Raw genomic sequence first — 17,341 nt, forward strand, 5'->3', positions numbered from 1 at the left:
TGCTGGGGCTGTCTCCTTGAAGATGAGATCCACATCTGCTACAGTGCTACTGTTGCTCATTCTTGTTACAACTTGACTGTGAAAGAACATGCAGGCGAGGGACGAGTGACAAAAAGCTGATGTTAATGAGTGATATTAATGTCAACGAATAGTAATTATTCACGCAAAAGTATCAATGTTTAACAAAGAAACATGATATGATTTGGACAGGAAGTCAACCAAAATTTGCAGTAGGCTATAAAATCATGTGGGTTTAATTGTGAGTTTGAGTGAAAATGTGTATTTCACCTGAAACTTATAACTTGACAGGTTATGAAGATGTCTCCAAATTTTAGGTTGTAGATGAAATTATACTGAAAAAAAAGTACAACATCATACAGGTTCAAGGCTGATGAAATATATACTGTCCAAATTAGTGTAAATGGAAGAGCAGTCTGATATACAATAATTAGTTAATCATGGATATCAAATAATATTTTATATACTTACTGTTGTTACAACAACAACTGCCAATTCTTTGAATTCTGCTGATGAAGGGTTACTGTATTGTTCTATAAAAACTCTTTCTATTGTTGCCACGACACCCACAACATTGGGAGCTGTGGGAGCCACTGTGGGAGCCTGTGTGGGAGCCGCTGTTGGAGCCTGCGTGGGAGCAACTGTTGGAGCCGCTGTGGGAGCCACTATTGGGGCCACTGTGGGAGCCAATGTTGGGGCCACTGTGGGAGCCACTGTGGGAGCCGCAGTGGGAGCAACTGTTGGAGCCGCTGAGGGAGCCACTGTTGGGGCCAATGTGGGAGCCATTGTTGGGGCCACTGTGGGAGCAACTGTTGGAGCCGCTGTGGGAGCCACTGTTGGGGCCGCTGTTGGAGCCGCTGTGGGAGCTTGTGTTGGAGCCGCTGTTGGAGCCGCTGTTGGAGCCGCTGTTGGGGCCGCTGTTGGAGCCGCTGTGGGAGCCCCTGTTGGGGCCGCTGTGGGAGCCGCTGTTGGGGCCACTGTTGGAGCTGCTGTGGGAGCCGCTGTTGGAGCCGCTGTTGGGGCTGCTGTTGGAGCTGCTGTGGGAGCCGCTGTTGGAGCCGCTGTGAGAGCTTGTGTTGGGGCCGCTGTTGGAGCCGCTGTGGGAGCCCCTGTTGGGGCCGCTGTGGGAGCCGCTGTTGGGGCCGCTGTTGGAGCCGCTGTTGGGGCCGCTGTTGGGGCCGCTGTTGGAGCCGCTGTGGGAGCCGCTGTTGGAGCCGCTGTTGGGGCCGCTGTTGGAGCTGCTGTTGGGGCCGCTGTGGGAGCCGCTGTTGGAGCCGCTGTTGGGGCCGCTGTGGGAGCCACTGTTGGGGCCACTGTTGGGGCCACTGTGGGAGCCGCTGTGGGAGCCGCTGTTGGGGCTGCTGTGGGAGCCACTGTTGGGGCCGCTGTGGGAGCCGCTGTGGGAGCCGCTGTTGGGGCTGCTGTTGGAGCCGCTGTGGGAGCCGCTGTTGGGGCCGCTGTGGGAACCGCTGTTGGGGCCGCTGTGGGAGCCGCTGTTGGGGCCACTGTGGGAGCCGCTGTTGGAGCCGCTGTTGGGTCCGCTGTTGGAGCCGCTGTTGGGGCCGCTGTGGGAGCCGCTGTTGGAGCCGCTGTGGGAGCCGCTGTTGGAGCCGCTGTGGGAGCCGATGTTGGGGCCACTGTTGGGGCCGCTGTTGGAGCCACTGTTGGAGCCGCTGTTGGGGCCGCTGTGGGGGCCGCTGTGGGGGCCGCTGTTGGAGCTGCTGTTGGGGCCGCTGTGGGGGCCGCTGTTGGAGCCGCTGTTGGAGCCGCTGTGGGAGCTTGTGTGGGAGCTGCTGTTGGGGCCGCTGTTGGAGCAACTGTTGGAGCCACTGTTGGCGCCGCTGTGGGGGCCGCTGTTGGACCCGTAGCAGGTGCAACAGTGGTGGTAGCGGCCGTAGCAGCTGCAACAGTGGTGGTAGCGGCCGTAGCAGGTGCAACAGTGGTGGTAGCGGCCGTAGCAGGTGCAACAGTGGTGGTAGCAGCCGTAGCAGGTGCAACAGTGGTGGTAGCGGCCGTAGCAGGTGCAACAGTGGTGGTAGCGGCTGTAGCAGGTGCAACAGTGGTGGTAGCGGCCGTAGCAGGTGCAACAGTGGTGGTAGCGGCTGTAGCAGGTGCAACAGTGGTGGTAGCGGCCGCATTAGCAGTTGCACTAACGGTGCCAGGTCTGACGTTCAGGGAGGTGCTGTTAATTGCATCATTCATCACTGTTGTTACTGTGCTTGTAGAAGGAACCGAGGCTTTTGGGAACACCAGTCTCATTTGAGTAACAATTGATCCTGACCTGTAATGTGTGAGAAAGACAACGTGACTTTTAAATTGCAAATCATTGCCAAACTCATAATGTAAAGTAAGCAATTGATCAAAATGCAGTCTTACGTGAAACTGTCGACTATAGAGCGTTTGAAAGATGTAATGCCACTGCTGCTGTAAATTGTGTTTACCTGAAAGAGAAGAATGCAAATTGGTTTAGCTCAGTTTCTGATGGAATATTGTGACCCAACTAGAAAATGCTAACCTGTGCTGCAATGCAGTGAAGTTAAAGAAAGTATAATCCCCACCCCTTTCTCTTTTTTTCCTTTTTCATGTTGAACTGATTTTCTTTTTATTTAAAACCAGAGCTTTAAAACTCAAACAGAACAAATATCCATTCACTGAAAAATAGCATTAAAGTAGATAAATACATATTAAAAGCTACATTCCTGCCTGCATTGCATATTGATAATAAGTTAGAATTTAGAATTGTCTCGCTTAAGTAGCCTACAACAAGCACATCATTGTTCTTACTTCTTTGACCACTGTGGCAGCATAAGTCTTAAATGCTGTAGTGGACGAGTTGGAGAGAGCAGAGCTGAAGGTTTCGTCTAAAGTAAACCTAAGAGAAACAGTGTCCTCATCAGCAGTAGGAGCATCTGTCGAGGCAGTGGTGGTGGCTGTGCTGGCAGTTGTTGTTGTTGTTGTTGTTGGTTCTCCTGTGAAATTACATTTTTAAGAAATGTAATTTTATTGAAAGTAAGGAAGAGCAAGTTTTAACAATGTCAAGCATCTAGTTATTATATTGTCATTATTTTGTGGGACGGAAAAGAGATCAAACTAAACCAATTTTGAAATGAATAGCTGATAAATAATAGCTGATAAATAACAGGTAGCTTCATGTTTTAGCCTACTGTATATCGCTTGACCGTGTGTATATATTGTTACTCAGTATTCCTCATTGTTTTGTGATCAAATAGATGTCTTTATGCACCTGTTATGTAATGAACTTCCACTTGCCTTTACATAAGGGAGGATGTTAACCTCTGTGTACTTACGAGAGATAGTAACAGAGCTTGCAGCAATAGTGAGATTTAAGGAACTGGTAATGTTGGGATTGGTCACAGCTTCTTTCAGGGTTTGTGCAACGTCAGTAGCTGCTGGGGCTGTCTCATTGAAGATGAGATCCACATCTGCTACAGTGCTACTGTTGCTCGTTCTTGTTACAACTTGACTGTGAAAGAACATGCAGGCGAGGGACGAGTGTTAAAAAGTTGATGTTAATGAGTGATATTAATGTCAACGAATAGTCATTATTCACGCAAAAGTATCAATGTTTAACAAAGAAACATGATATTATTTGGACAGGAAGTCAACCAAAATCTGCAGTAGGCTATAAAATCATGTGGGTTTAATTGTGAGTTTGAGTGAAAATGTGTATTTCACCTGAAACTTATAACTTTACAGGTTATGAAGATGTCTCCAAATTTTAGGTTGTAGATGAAATTATACTGAAAAAAAAGTACAACATCATACAGGTTCAAGACTGATGAAATATATACTGTCCACATTAGTGTAAATGGAAGAGCAGTCTGATATACAATAATTAGTTAATCATGGATATCAAATAATATTTTATAGACTTACTGTTGTTACAACAACAACTGCCAATTCTTTGAATTCTGCTGATGAAGGGTTACTGTATTGTTCTATAAAAACTCTTTCTATTGTTGCCACGACACCCACAACATTGGGAGCTGTGGGAGCCTGTGTGGGAGCCGCTGTGGGAGCCAATGTGGGAGGCGCTGTTGGGACCGCTGTTAGAGCCGCTGTTGGAGCCGCTGTGGGAGCCTCAGTGGAAGCTTGTGTTGGACCTGCAGTTGTTGTTGGACCTCCAGTTGTTGTTGGACCTGCAGTTGTTATTGGACCAGTTGTTGTTGGACCAGTTGTTGTTGGACCTGTTGTTGGACCAGTTGTTGGACCAGTTGTTGGACCAGTTGTTGTTGGACCTGCAGTTGTTGTTGGACCAGCAGTTGTTGTTGGACCAGTTGTTGTTGGACCTGCAGTTGTTGTTGGACCTGCAGTTGTTGTTGGACCCGTTGTTGTTGGACCTCCAGTTGTTGTTGGACCTGTAGTTGTTGTTGGACCTTCAGTTGTTGTTGGACCTGCAGTTGTTGTTGGACCTGCAGTTGTTGTTGGACCTGCAGTTGTTGTTGGACCAGTTGTTGTTGGACCTGCAGTTGTTGTTGGACCTCCAGTTGTTGTTGGACCAGTTGTTGTTGGACCACCAGTTGTTGTTGGACCGGCAGTTGTTGTTGGACCTGCAGTTGTTGTTGGACCTCCAGTTGTTGTTGGACCAGTTGTTGTTGGACCACCAGTTGTTGTTGGACCTGCAGTTGTTGTTGGACCTCCAGTTGTTGTTGGACGTGTAGTTGTTGTTGGACCAGTTGTTGTTGGAACAGTTGTTGTTGGACCTCCAGTTGTTGTTGGACCTGCAGTTGTTGTTGGACCAGTTGTTGTTGGACCTCCAGTTGTTGTTGTTGTTGGACCAGTTGTTGTTGGACCTGTAGTTGTTGTTGGACCTGCAGTTGTTGTTGGACCAGTTGTTGTTGGACCTTCAGTTGTTGTTGGACCAGTTGTTGTTGGACCTGCAGTTGTTGTTGGACCTGCAGTTGTTGTTGGACCTGCAGTTGTTGTTGGACCTGCAGTTGTTGTTGGACCTGGAGTTGTTGTTGGACCAGTTGTTGTTGGACCTGGAGTTGTTGTTGGACCAGTTGTTGTTGTTGGACCAGTTGTTGTTGGACCTGCAGTTGTTGTTGGACCAGTTGTTGTTGGACCTGCAGTTGTTGTTGGTCCTGCAGTTGTTGTTGGACCAGATGTTGTTGGACCTGGAGTTGTTGTTGGACCTGCAGTCGTTGTTAGACCTGCAGTTGTTGTTGGACCAGTTGTTGTTGGACCTCCAGTTGTTGTTGGACCTGCAGTTGTTGTTGGAGCAGTTGTTGTTGTTGGACCTGCAGTTGATGTTGGACCTCCAGTTGTTGTTGGACCTGCAGTTGTTGTTGGACCAGTTGTTGTTGGACCTCCAGTTGTTGTTGGACCTGCAGTTGCTGTTGGACCTCCAGTTGTTGTTTGACCTCCAGTTGTTGTTGGACCCGTTGTTGTTGGACCTCCAGTTGTTGTTGGACCTCCAGTTGTTGTTGGACCTGCAGTTGCTGTTGGACCTCCAGTTGTTGTTTGACCTCCAGTTGTTGTTGGACCCGTTGTTGTTGGACCTCCAGTTGTTGTTGGACCTCCAGTTGTTGTTGGACCTGCAGTTGTTGTTGGACCAGTTGTTGTTGGACCCCCAGTTGTTGTTGGACCTGCAGTTGTTGTTGGACCTCCAGTTGTTGTTGGGCCTACAGTCGTTGTTAGACCTGCAGTTGTTGTTGGACCAGTTGTTGTTGTACCTCCAGTTGTTGTTGGAGCAGTTGTTGTTGGACCTGGAGTTGTTGTTGGACCAGTTGTTGTTGGACCTGGAGTTGTTGTTGGACCAGTTGTTGTTGGACCTGCAGTTGTTGTTGGTCCTGCAGTTGTTGTTGGACCAGTTGTTGTTGGACCTGGAGTAGTTGTTGGACCTGCAGTTGTTGTTGGACCAGTTGTTGTTGGACCTCCAGTTGTTGTTGGACCTCCAGTTGTTGTTGGAGCAGTTGTTGTTGGACCTCCAGTTGTTGTTGGACCTCCAGTTGTTGTTGACCCTCCAGTTGTTGTTGGACCTGCAGTTGTTGTTGGACCAGTTGTTGTTGGACCTGCAGTTGTTGTTGGACCAGTTGTTGTTGGACCTCCAGTTGTTGTTGGACCTGCAGTTGCTGTTGGACCTCCAGTTGTTGTTTGACCTCCAGTTGTTGTTGGACCAGTTGTTGTTGGACCTCCAGTTGTTGTTGGACCTCCAGTTGTTGTTGGACCTGCAGTTGTTGTTGGACCAGTTGTTGTTGGACCTCCAGTTGTTGCTGGACCAGTTGTTGTTGGACCTCCAGTTGTTGCTGGACCAGTTGTTGTTGGACCTCCAGTTGTTGTTGGACCTCCAGTTGTTGCTGGACCAGTTGTTGTTGGACCTCCAGTTGTTGTTGGAGCAGTTGTTGTTGGACCTGGAGTTGTTGTTGGACGAGTTGTTGTTGAACCTGCAGTTGTTGTTGGACCTGCAGTTGTTGGACCTGCAGTTGTTGTTGGACCAGTTGTTGTTGAAACCATCATGGTGGCAGTTTGGGCCATGGCTATAGTTGTATAAAGAGTGAGTTTTAAGGTTATTTTCTATATCAAATATGCTATATGGTGAGGTGGTGTTTACTGTTATTGAAGTTGTATTACCTCACAACAACAACAACAACAACAACAACATCAACACCAACAATAATAATAATACTTTGTTTGGTTTTGAAGTATTAACTTGTGGTAAAGTAGTATTCTCTGATCACAAATTTCCAAATACTTTCACAAAAAAACATAAATAAATCATTGTAAAGATATACTGAAGGAATTGTAACATTATTATTTCGTGGCAAGCAAAAGAGACTAAGCTATAGCATGTGTAAAAAAAATAATTAGTGAATTGTAATTTAAATAGATTGATGATGAAGTTAGTTGATATGGACAATGAATAATATTTGACTTTAGTCTATTGGTTTCGAGAACTTTACAGGTGAATTTGGTTGAAGATGTAATTGCAATTACTAGTGATATTGCTTGAAGATGTAATTGTAATTACTAGTGATATTGCTTTGACTGATGTGACAATTTCATTGAATGGTCATATGTTGCATTTACTATTCAGAGATACGTTGCTGATATATTGTTGAAATTAGACTGACTTAAATCCAGCAGGTAGTATTTGGAGGAAGTCACAATAAATGTAATTAAATGGTAATGGTAATTAATTTGTATTAGTGGTAAAGTTACATTCATTGATGATGAATTATTGATTTAATGAATTAATTACTGGGGATTTTTGTACATCAACTGGTGCTGTAGTTGCATTGACAAACTTTAGACTAGATTTTCTTACCTTAATAAATATTGTCATAAATACTATATGCTTCCAGTCGCTAGTTTAAAGTCTCCTTTCAATGATCATGATATGCGTTTTGGTAAACTATGGTCCCATTTATTTTAAAATTGACGATAAAGTAGGTTATGCTCTAGGAGGTGCGGGATGATTTGATTGACACGCTACACACCCTATAGCATTCATTCCCCGCCCCCGCTCTTGATTGACAAGCTACCCAACCAATAATGGTCTGGTGGCATTCTGCAGGATATGACGCGATATTGAAAGATGTCGGATTTTAAATTGCTGAACAATCGGCTTCATTTTCGGTCTGTAGAAAGCAGAGGTGTGGCTTTGTCCATCTCTTTTATACAGTCTATAGCCACACTGACTGGGGTTGAAGCCCCACTGACTGGGGGTGTAGCCGCACTGACTGGTGGTGTTGTGTTTGATGATGATCCTACAGTTGTTGATGATTGTGTGGTAGTTAAATCTGTGCTCACCACTTTGCATGGAATACAAAATAAAATAGAATGTAAATAAGAACATTTGTTAATAGGGGAAATTATTATCTCATAAATCAACTTACCCATAAGAATGAACAAGGTTTTTAGTATTGGTCCAAACCCCATCCTTTCTCCTTTTGAATCTACAAAATAAAAAAACATCATACAAAACAACACTAATTAGCTTCACAATATGTAGAGAGAAGATCTATTACAAAATGATAACATTATGGGAATATTTGTTACATTTCTGATTTCAATGTAAAGATTACTGTATTTTTCACCAGATTCAGATTTTACTAAAGTTTACAAACAATTAGTGGGTGAAATTCTTTCTCATATACAAACTCCCAACTTTTTACAGTTTCAAGAAGAGGGTCAAGAATAGAGATGGAAAGAAACAAGGAAAACAAAGTCCGATAACAAGAAGGCAAGTGTCAAATATCAATCATATAGTATGAGCAATGTCAAATATAAAGATAAGGTGCATGGTTAATAAAATGAAGCAGAAATGCTTCTTGTGCAGGTAGCAACTTATTTGCAGCAGATGAAAAATAACAACAGATATAGAATCACAATATTTTGTGCAGGTGAGACATCACTTAGCACATATCAGAAATAGGACCCTATTTTGAGGATGCAACTTAACACCTGGTGTTAGGTCTTAACTTGTGTCAGGTGGGTGTGTCCCAGCGCTATGTTGCTATATGGAATATGCAAATATTCTAAGTGCAAAGCGCTAAATGGCCCTGAATTAGTCCTGGGTGTGATGTGGGCGTTAAATTAACCAAACCAATCAGAGTGTCAGGTGCCATTACCTTTAAGAATAAGGTTGAGCTTAAGTGGCGAGATCGAAATATCTTCTTACCAATAAAGTGAGGGAGGTTTTGTTTAAAATCCTGCATAGGTAAGTCATTATCTTCTTAAGTTTAAGAAAGACATCTGTGTGAACTGTTCATTGTGTGAAATGTACCCAGAGACAATGCTGCACTTATTCTGGAATTGTACCCACACTAACAAGTTTTGGAAGGATGTATCTCTGTATATTGTTAATGTTGACTCTGAATAATGTTGATCATTATTCTAGCTAAATTGTATATACATAAATCCAAATTTAGTCATTCCAAACCCTCATTCATTGTATTTGAGATTGAAGCCAGGCAGTACATTAAAACAATGCATGACTCAAAAAATAAGAAAGCTGCAAGAACTGTCTTTTTGTGCTCACTCTTTATTGTTTTCTGTTAGTAAATCCCGCTGGCTCTGATGATGTTGTGTATATAGATGTATTGATAACTTCTTTGTTTGTGTATGTTGTTTGTGTTTGTTTTGCATTGTATTGTATTTCATGAGACTATGAATAAAGATTTGTAAAAAAAAAAAAAAAAAAAAAAGAAGCAAATATAACTGCAAGCAGCGATAAGCGGGGCCAGGGAATGCAGAGAGAAAAAAGAAAGCAGCAATGATAAGTAATATGCACAATAAGCCATAGAAACATAGAAGACTGAACTTGAGAGAAAGAAGACCATGCAATTAACATGAGCATTTTAAACCCTCACTAACCCTAACCTCAGTAAAATAACACCTAAGCCTATCCTCAAGAAATACTATGTGTAAACCTAATAATGCCAAATCATAATCACCTCAATACATTGTCGGGGACGGGGATCAAACTAGCGACCTACGGACTCAAAGGCTGCCTATCGTCTCATTGAGCTAGATATATGGCCTCCCTGATAGTGTTTGTTGATATTTATAAGTATTTCCGTCCATTATGAACCAAGCCTCTGTGTCCCGAACTACTCTAGAACACTGGTTCACAAACCATTTACCAATAAAGACATTTTTTGTCTCCTGCGAGAAGCCATTGGACAAACAGAACTGATGTAGTGAAAAGGAGAACAGACAGATGATACCGTTTCACGCAAATAGCTAACAAATCCTGGGTTTAAGTGTTCTTCAAACTGCTCAAAATTGCAGAAAATCTAAGGGCGGATGTAACCCATGTTACCATGCCTTAAAATAGGATTTAAAGGAAATAGCAATAAATAAAGATTTCAAAAGGCATATTTGTCATAAATATTAAAATAGAATCAGCAATATATAAAATATTGCATAAAATCCATAAAAGAAATAGAGTTTGTGTTCAACAAAATTAGTCCCTGCTGTACAAATGTCCTCAATATAGAGAGGTCTCACATAAAATTCACTTAAGGTGAAGGTGTTTTATTTTGAAGTGTAAAGTTTTGGGTGACACTGGAACATAACAGACCTGAGATCAGTGACACTTTTCACTGACCAATCAGAGCCCTGCTTGCTGCAGGAGTGAATGAAGGAACAGAGCTGAGTCCAATCAGAGCCCTGCTTAGTGCAGAAAGAGAACGTCATCTTCTAGAGACACTCTTTTTGATCTTAACCAGAGGAGAGGCACGTCGCATCTTCCTGGAGATTGATTACACATTGAATAACGTTTTCAAAGATACACGTTGATTAGAGGGAGAAACTCCCATTGTTCAGTTGATTGATCTAAAAACACATCGTTAGTGAGCATTGATCCTGGAAGAAACTCACTGATGATCCATGCTGTGTGAACCATGCCCTTGCACAAAAGAATATGAGAACTCAAACTTGATTGTTCTGGCTGGGTCTTTTAAGAGTGGATTTCAACTGTTGAAGTCTTTGATCCACAACCAACCGTGGTGAAGAGGTCAGCAGTTTGGTGAACTAACCCATCTGAGTCCATCCGAAAAGAACTGTTGCTTTGATCTGGAGAACTGGTAGGACTGACTATTGCAAAGAACACTGAAGGAATATTTTCATGGAAATTTCATTCTTTCTACTGAACTGAGAAAACAAAAGGAAAGCAAAAGAAAAGAAGACACACTGGTTATTGTTTTAAAATCAAGTTCATGTTGACTGATATATTTGAGCATTAGCTGTCATTTCATTTAAGGGTATTTTTGATACAAGAAGTGAACACGTTTTTTTGTTGTTATAAAGATATTTTTTGATAAAAAGGTAAAACTGTATTTTGATGAAAAGATCAAACTGTATTTTGATATAAGAGTAAAACATTTCATCTAACCTTTTAATTCACTAAAAGGTTAAAACCATTTCATTTTATGCTTTGGGGTTAAAATTCATTTCATTGATACGCTGAGGTTAAACAACTAAATATTACTTAGGCCTAAAATTAAGGACTAAAAAGTATTTCCTAAAAAAAGCTTCAGGTTTAAAAAGGGGTCGCTATATAAAAACCCAGCACGAAAATAAGATTTTCTCAGGATAGAAACAGTTCAATAACCCAAATCTTAGGATAAATAGGAACACTAAAATAAGATACATAAAAATATATGTTCAAGACTGACCACTAGTCTATTAGGTGGTGTTTTTGTTTTGCACTAATTTTTACAAGCTGGACAAATCAAGTGTTCACTGTCATCCCTCAAATTTCTATTTTATTTTATGTTTAATACATTTAACTCTCTTTAAACTTATCTGTTGGTCTCTGAGTCTTCTTTATTGTTGTTGCTCACTCATTAACCTTTTAAATACTCATCCGTCCTTCAACCAAACCTATGATCTCTGATGCGCTAGTCCAAACGAATGCTAATTTGATAGAAGTAGAAATACACATCTGTACCGGCCAGTGTCTGCTAATATACATCAGGACTGAGCCCGGGTTACACAGAGCTTACTGGTTAAAGTGATACATGTGTTCCTCATGTGTCAAGGCACAAGTGTAAGTAAGTTTCATGGCTGTCGGTCAAACGAGGCATGCGTTATAACTTATGCCTGTTTAAAGTTTGCATGTTCAAAAGATTGCTATAGCGCCCCCCTTTGGCCAATTGGAGTAAGATTGGTTTCAGTGATATTTGGAATGACCCACTACATTACTGCAAAGTTTCAAAGAAATGTGAGTCTGCATGTATGTGTTAGGCGCAGATGAATAATTTTCATAAAACTGCAATAGTTAAAATCTATCTCCTCCTGGGATTTTTGAGCAATCTGAACAAAACCTTTTACACATGAACTTTGGACCTCTGCCGACAAAACGTTAGTGGCGGATTTTCCATAAGTGAAAAAATGAAGCTTTGAAGAGCCAATGAATGTTTTTCATATAATTCAAAATGGTGGGAGATCATTTCATGGCTGTAGGTCAAACAGGGCATGAGTTGTGCCTGTTCAAAGTTGGCATTTTCAATTGAGTGCTATAGCGCCACCCTTTGACGAATGAGTGTGAGAATTATTTCTTGATAGTTTTTCATGACCATCTACCATATGGCCGAGTTTCGTAAAAAACGTATGCACGGTTAAGCCAGAACTGGCAAAAACGTCAGAAGAAACAGAATAATGCTTATAACAAAACGGAGCCTTGCTCTGCGGAGCCTGGTCCCGTAAAAAAAAAAAGGGACAAGGACTGACAGATACAGAGATCTCCATATATGGGCATAAAAGGGACATGGATTAACAGATACAGAGATCTCTGACATCAGGGATCTCCATATATGGGCAGAAAAGGGACAAGGACTGACAGATACAGAGATCTCCATATATACACTTTACGTTGAATTATTATATGATTATTAGTTACATGATCAATAATGTTGTGAATATGTATTGTTACACTGTAATTGGTAAATTCCTATTCAGTGCAGGTACTCAAATGCATTTTCAAGATATTAACTATTAACTAATATGATTCGTAATACATTTTAATTCAAAGTAAGTAGTCTTGGGAGCCACCGGTTCCCGAGTCATGTGGCCGATAGGGCAAGAGCCTACCTAGTGTGAGAAAGCTTGATGTACAAGTACACCCCCTGGACATGACACTAGTATGTAGTTTATATATATATATATATATATATATATATATATATATATATATATATATATATATATATATATATATATATATGCTCATATAAGAGTTATGCATCTTCATATAAAGTGGTTGTGAATATACTTTAATAATATATTTGAATATTAAATAATATTAATAAACATAGTATTGGAAAAGGAACTAATATAGATAACAATGGAAAATGGAGTGATAAGGATTCCACAATATGCTTAATCCTAATCCAATCAGCAGGATTTCACAATGGATTACAAAAAGAATACATTAATAATAATATGCATTGTTTAATACAATACAATTATTTAGGATCAGCTACACATGTACAGAGAATACAGTAAATATGTGTGTATAGGTTATAAAATAACCTATACCCTTTCACTTTGCGGAGAAAAAGCATCTGATACTAAAACGTGTACAATAAAAGGTGTACTTACTCAAAATGAGAAAACGTCAAGAAAGTCACAGTTCATGAATTGTGCCCGTTTATGATTTGTATTTATATTCCGTTATGCTATATCTTCAAAATCCCAGTCAAGTGAATTGGTTGATTGCAGTGCACCTCTTTAGTGACAGCACTTTCAGTAAGAACTTATATATGGATGAAGTAGCATCACATAGTGGTGACAATTTTCAGAAATGTTATGACATCACATTAGTAAAGGCCAAACAAAGGATAGCTATCACCTGTGTCAGTTCCTTGAAATAGTCATGCAGGAAGTCTGAGAATCTTCTTTGTCCTCAGTTTCAAAGGTGTGTCAGTAATGCAAACGGTTTATCCCTCTTGTTAAAGCTATTTCCTTGTTCAAAATGTTTGAAACTTGTTATACTGTACCACCATGCAAAGCATCTCAGACACAAGTTTGATCATTTCATCATCCTTCATTTTGCAGAGTTCAGATGCAGAATTGGTTTGTAAAACAAAAAGTCTTGTTCTTGAATTATTGGCTTCCAAAACATGTCATACTGTACGTCATCAGTAGAGTTTCCAAATTTGACCCTCCGCAGGTTCAAGGTTACTACTAGACAGCACTGACATCTAAATCGTTCATGAAGTGGCTTGGCAACATCATACCTTATTCCATTGAATGGCATGCTTAAGGCCACACAAATCCCCACATAGGCTACTGTATCTGCTAAAAGTTATGTTGGTTAAATCAATTGTGGCACCTGCTGATCATCTTATCCAAATAACTGCTACAGTATACTGTCATTCTAGTGAGTATACAATGCCATGCACAATAAATAGAACTGCTTTATGGCGGGGTAGACCTGATACATAACATGCCAGTATTTTTACCACCATAATTATTACTAGTGACATCATTCACTGCATACTCCATACTCAGTATGTGCCTGCCAAGCATAAAGTATGCCATACTGTATGCTTGACAAACAAAAAACAGCATGACCTGTCAAGAGTGTTGGAAATTATCACTTTTCATCGACATAACAGTGTTTTGGGTAGCTGGCTCACTGAAGATTGATTGATACTGCTGTTTATCCTAAAAATGAATGAAACCCTTCCACACCAAGCACTATAAGTATCATATAGTTATCATTTACCACTGTCGTCATTATAGTTGTGGTGTGGTTAGAATGATTTTTACAACTCTATATCCATAGTTATGGTAATGTAAATGGTGTGCCTGTGGCCCCCGGGGGCCCGTGGCGTGGCCCCTGGTCAAACTATTGTCATGGCAGTCCCCTGAACAGTGTTTGTGCCAAGTTTGGTGCGGATTGGATCAACGGTGTGATGTGGCCCCTGGTATGACTATTCTCATGTGTTTGTGCCAAGTCTGGTGTGGATCGGAGCAACGGTGCGCCTCGCAAGTCCGGGATCCTAGGATAGGATGAAGGAGGGACAACAATTGAAAATATCTGAACCGCAGTCATAGTAGTGGGAGATGTTAACCACTTAAGCCCTATTTTATACTTTGTTGTATGATGGTGTTGCACTGCGCAAATTGCCGATCTACAAGCTTGCAGTTCAGCTATTTGTGATATTTTTGAAAATGTTTGAAAATGGTTAACTACTGCATAATGACATGCCCAAAATAGGGATGCCAGGTTGAAAGTGGTTAAAGTACTATGGTCCATAACTGTAGGAACATTGCCATGAGGGAAGTGATTGACCAGCCATCACACCTGAAATCTTTGTAGAACTGAATCCAAGGTTCCAAAAGATGGTGTGCTATACAATGTTGTCTTTTGTACAGTCTTAGAGCTGCAATGGTTGTGGTTGTCTGTGTTGTCTACAATAAAGATAGTAACTTTAATGAGGATGATGATGAAGGTAGTGATGTCATGGCTGATGCTCCCAGAGTTTTTCAGTAAAGTGGTGGATGGATGCATTGTCATAGATAGAGTGGTGTGTAGTTTACTAGTTTGTGCCTGTATTGGCACTGTCATGGTCAAAGCTGGGTTTGTCATTGATATGCTGTTTCCTGTTTTATATTCTGTAGGTGATCTATGTTCAGCAATGATGATGCAGCAGTTTCAGTTTTCATCAGTGCTGCAGGTGCTTCTGCAGCTACTGCCGAGGAGGTTGTTGGCTTGGGTGTAGTTTGTAATAGGAAGGAATTTTTTTGGTACCTGTACGGAGGGCATATTTGTCTCTTTTTTTAACAGTGGTTACGATTGTGATATTATCTGTTTGTCCTAGGTATGAACTGGTCTGTCTTGTTTCTGGTAATCTGTGTGTGGTGGTTATATGTGGATAGATGTAACTTTTGATATGCTTGTCCTTGTGCGCTCTGCTGTATGGTCCTGCGTTTGCTTGTCATGACTGCAATAAGTGTCTTTATACTGTAAGTGAAGAAGAAGGCTATGATTGGTTATTGATATATTCATCGTAGTTACATTTGGAGAAGGAGAGGACAAATCTAATTGTGACATATTTTGGTTAGTATGGGTCTGACTTGAGGTTCAGGTTAGCAGTGCATTTGTTCCACTTAGCACACCGAATAGGCTCTATTCGTAGACACAGATCTACAAGCTGACACCAGTGCACAAATTAAAGAGGTTTTACTTACTTCTACTCCACTACATCTCAGGACAATAAAAAGTATACAAATACAAATATTGTACTTTTACTCCACTACAATTATTATAATGTTTTTAATCAATTGTTTTTATTCATCATATCACAACAGCAATACAATTATGCCAGTATGCATAGATGCATCATGAATTATTATTTTTTTTAAACGAAACAAAAACAAGATACATATACATACAAATACACAACTACACAACACATACACAACTTAAAACTAACACAACTAAGGATCAAGAAAGAAAAAAAGAATAATAAGCAAACCCACCCACCCCTCCCAGGACCAACGATGCCACGAAAAGCAAGGGCCAAACACCATGCATACATGTACAATGTTATACCACTGTGTAAGGGCAGCCAAAATCATGTCCTTAAGCTTAATGCTGGACCATGCGTTAACATTTCTCTCGCTTTCTCCATATAATTTCGCCGTTGACAGTTTTAGATATACTATATCTAAAAAGGTTAGAGCCCATTGGCGAAATGTTAAGGTATGAGGGGGTTTCCATCTCGTAGCCTCCATCTTCTTTGCTGTGCAACGCATTGTGAACTTGTAGATCTGTAGATCTGATATTTTCAAAAGATTTTTTATACATTTTAGACATATGATAACTTGTGAAACGGGACATTCTGCATAATGCATACTTTTACTTTTGGTAATTTAAGTATATTTTGATGCCTATACTTTTGTACTTTTACTAACGTACATTTTGATTACCGGACTTTTACTTGTAATAGAGTGTTTCTACATTGCAGTATTGATAATCTTACTTAAGTACAAAATTAGAGTACTTTTTCCACCACTGAGTACTTGTATGGGAAGGTGCATTGATAGCATTAGCAGATTTGGTGTCAAGGCTCAGTGGTGCTGTGATTCAAGCCTTTCCATCCTCTTATCTCATTGGTTATGGCACGTTCCCCAGTTGAATCTACTGTCTGTCAAATCTAATTATAGATTTGACTATAATTATAATTACTTTAATTACAACTTATATTTCTTTGAATTCTTCCATCCTTCCTCAAGCTCTTTGTGTCACAGTAACAGACTTTGTTATTGATTATAGTTTCTAGATTTTGTATTTCTAAGTATTTTGTTCCCTGGTTTAGTATTCTTGGTTCTACGTTTCTGTTTGCCCCAGCTGTATCTGATTTGTAATCACCCCTCGTGTGTATTTCAATCTTGTTCCTCAGTCAGTCCTTGTTGAGTCATTATCCTGTCACATGTTTTAGTTTGTCATGTTCTTGTTCACCTGTGTCCTGTATTAAAACACCCAATAATGGGTTTTAAACACCACCTTGCCTTGCTGTCCTGCATTTGGGTTTTCACCACACCAGCACATGACGTTTGTAGGGTGGGTAATGTTGTATTTTAGCCATCACACACCAGGCCTTAGAAGAATTTAAACCGGAAACACATTTCACACCTTCATATGTATGTGTTTCTGCTGCAGAGGCAATCAAACAAATCCATGGGGAAACTAAAACGGATATTCCACCTTCTGGTATACAGTTACACACAGACCCTATGGGGCTCAGAGCTAGGTGTGACTGCGCTCAAATTAATCAATGTAGTACACAGGAAGGGTATAGTCACATATCTGTGTCAGAAGTATTGTAGCCAACGCATGTTG

General features: G+C 40.9%; 2 protein-coding genes across 2 annotated transcripts; both read right to left on the minus strand.

Annotated features, from left to right (window-relative positions):
* LOC311034373 (uncharacterized protein) lies at window positions 1–2,825 on the minus strand (the record flags this gene model as incomplete). Its single annotated transcript, XM_084042254.1, has 4 exons — window positions 1–76; window positions 289–353; window positions 490–2,120; window positions 2,803–2,825. The coding sequence occupies 2 exons, from the start codon at window positions 2,823–2,825 to the stop codon at window positions 539–541; spliced, it is 1,605 nt and encodes a 534-aa protein (XP_083898380.1). The 3' UTR covers window positions 1–76; window positions 289–353; window positions 490–538.
* A 1,443-nt stretch (window positions 2,826–4,268) lies between these two features.
* On the minus strand, window positions 4,269–8,393 carry LOC311034374 (uncharacterized protein; the record flags this gene model as incomplete). Its single annotated transcript, XM_084042255.1, has 4 exons — window positions 4,269–4,793; window positions 4,917–6,518; window positions 7,878–7,937; window positions 8,371–8,393. The coding sequence occupies 4 exons, from the start codon at window positions 8,391–8,393 to the stop codon at window positions 4,418–4,420; spliced, it is 2,061 nt and encodes a 686-aa protein (XP_083898381.1). The 3' UTR covers window positions 4,269–4,417.
* Between the last annotated feature and the right edge of the window lie 8,948 nt (window positions 8,394–17,341).

Source organism: Gymnoscopelus microlampas (genome assembly GCF_963454915.1).
Source record: "Gymnoscopelus microlampas genome assembly, chromosome: 19".
Lineage (NCBI taxonomy): Eukaryota > Metazoa > Chordata > Actinopteri > Myctophiformes > Myctophidae > Gymnoscopelus > Gymnoscopelus microlampas.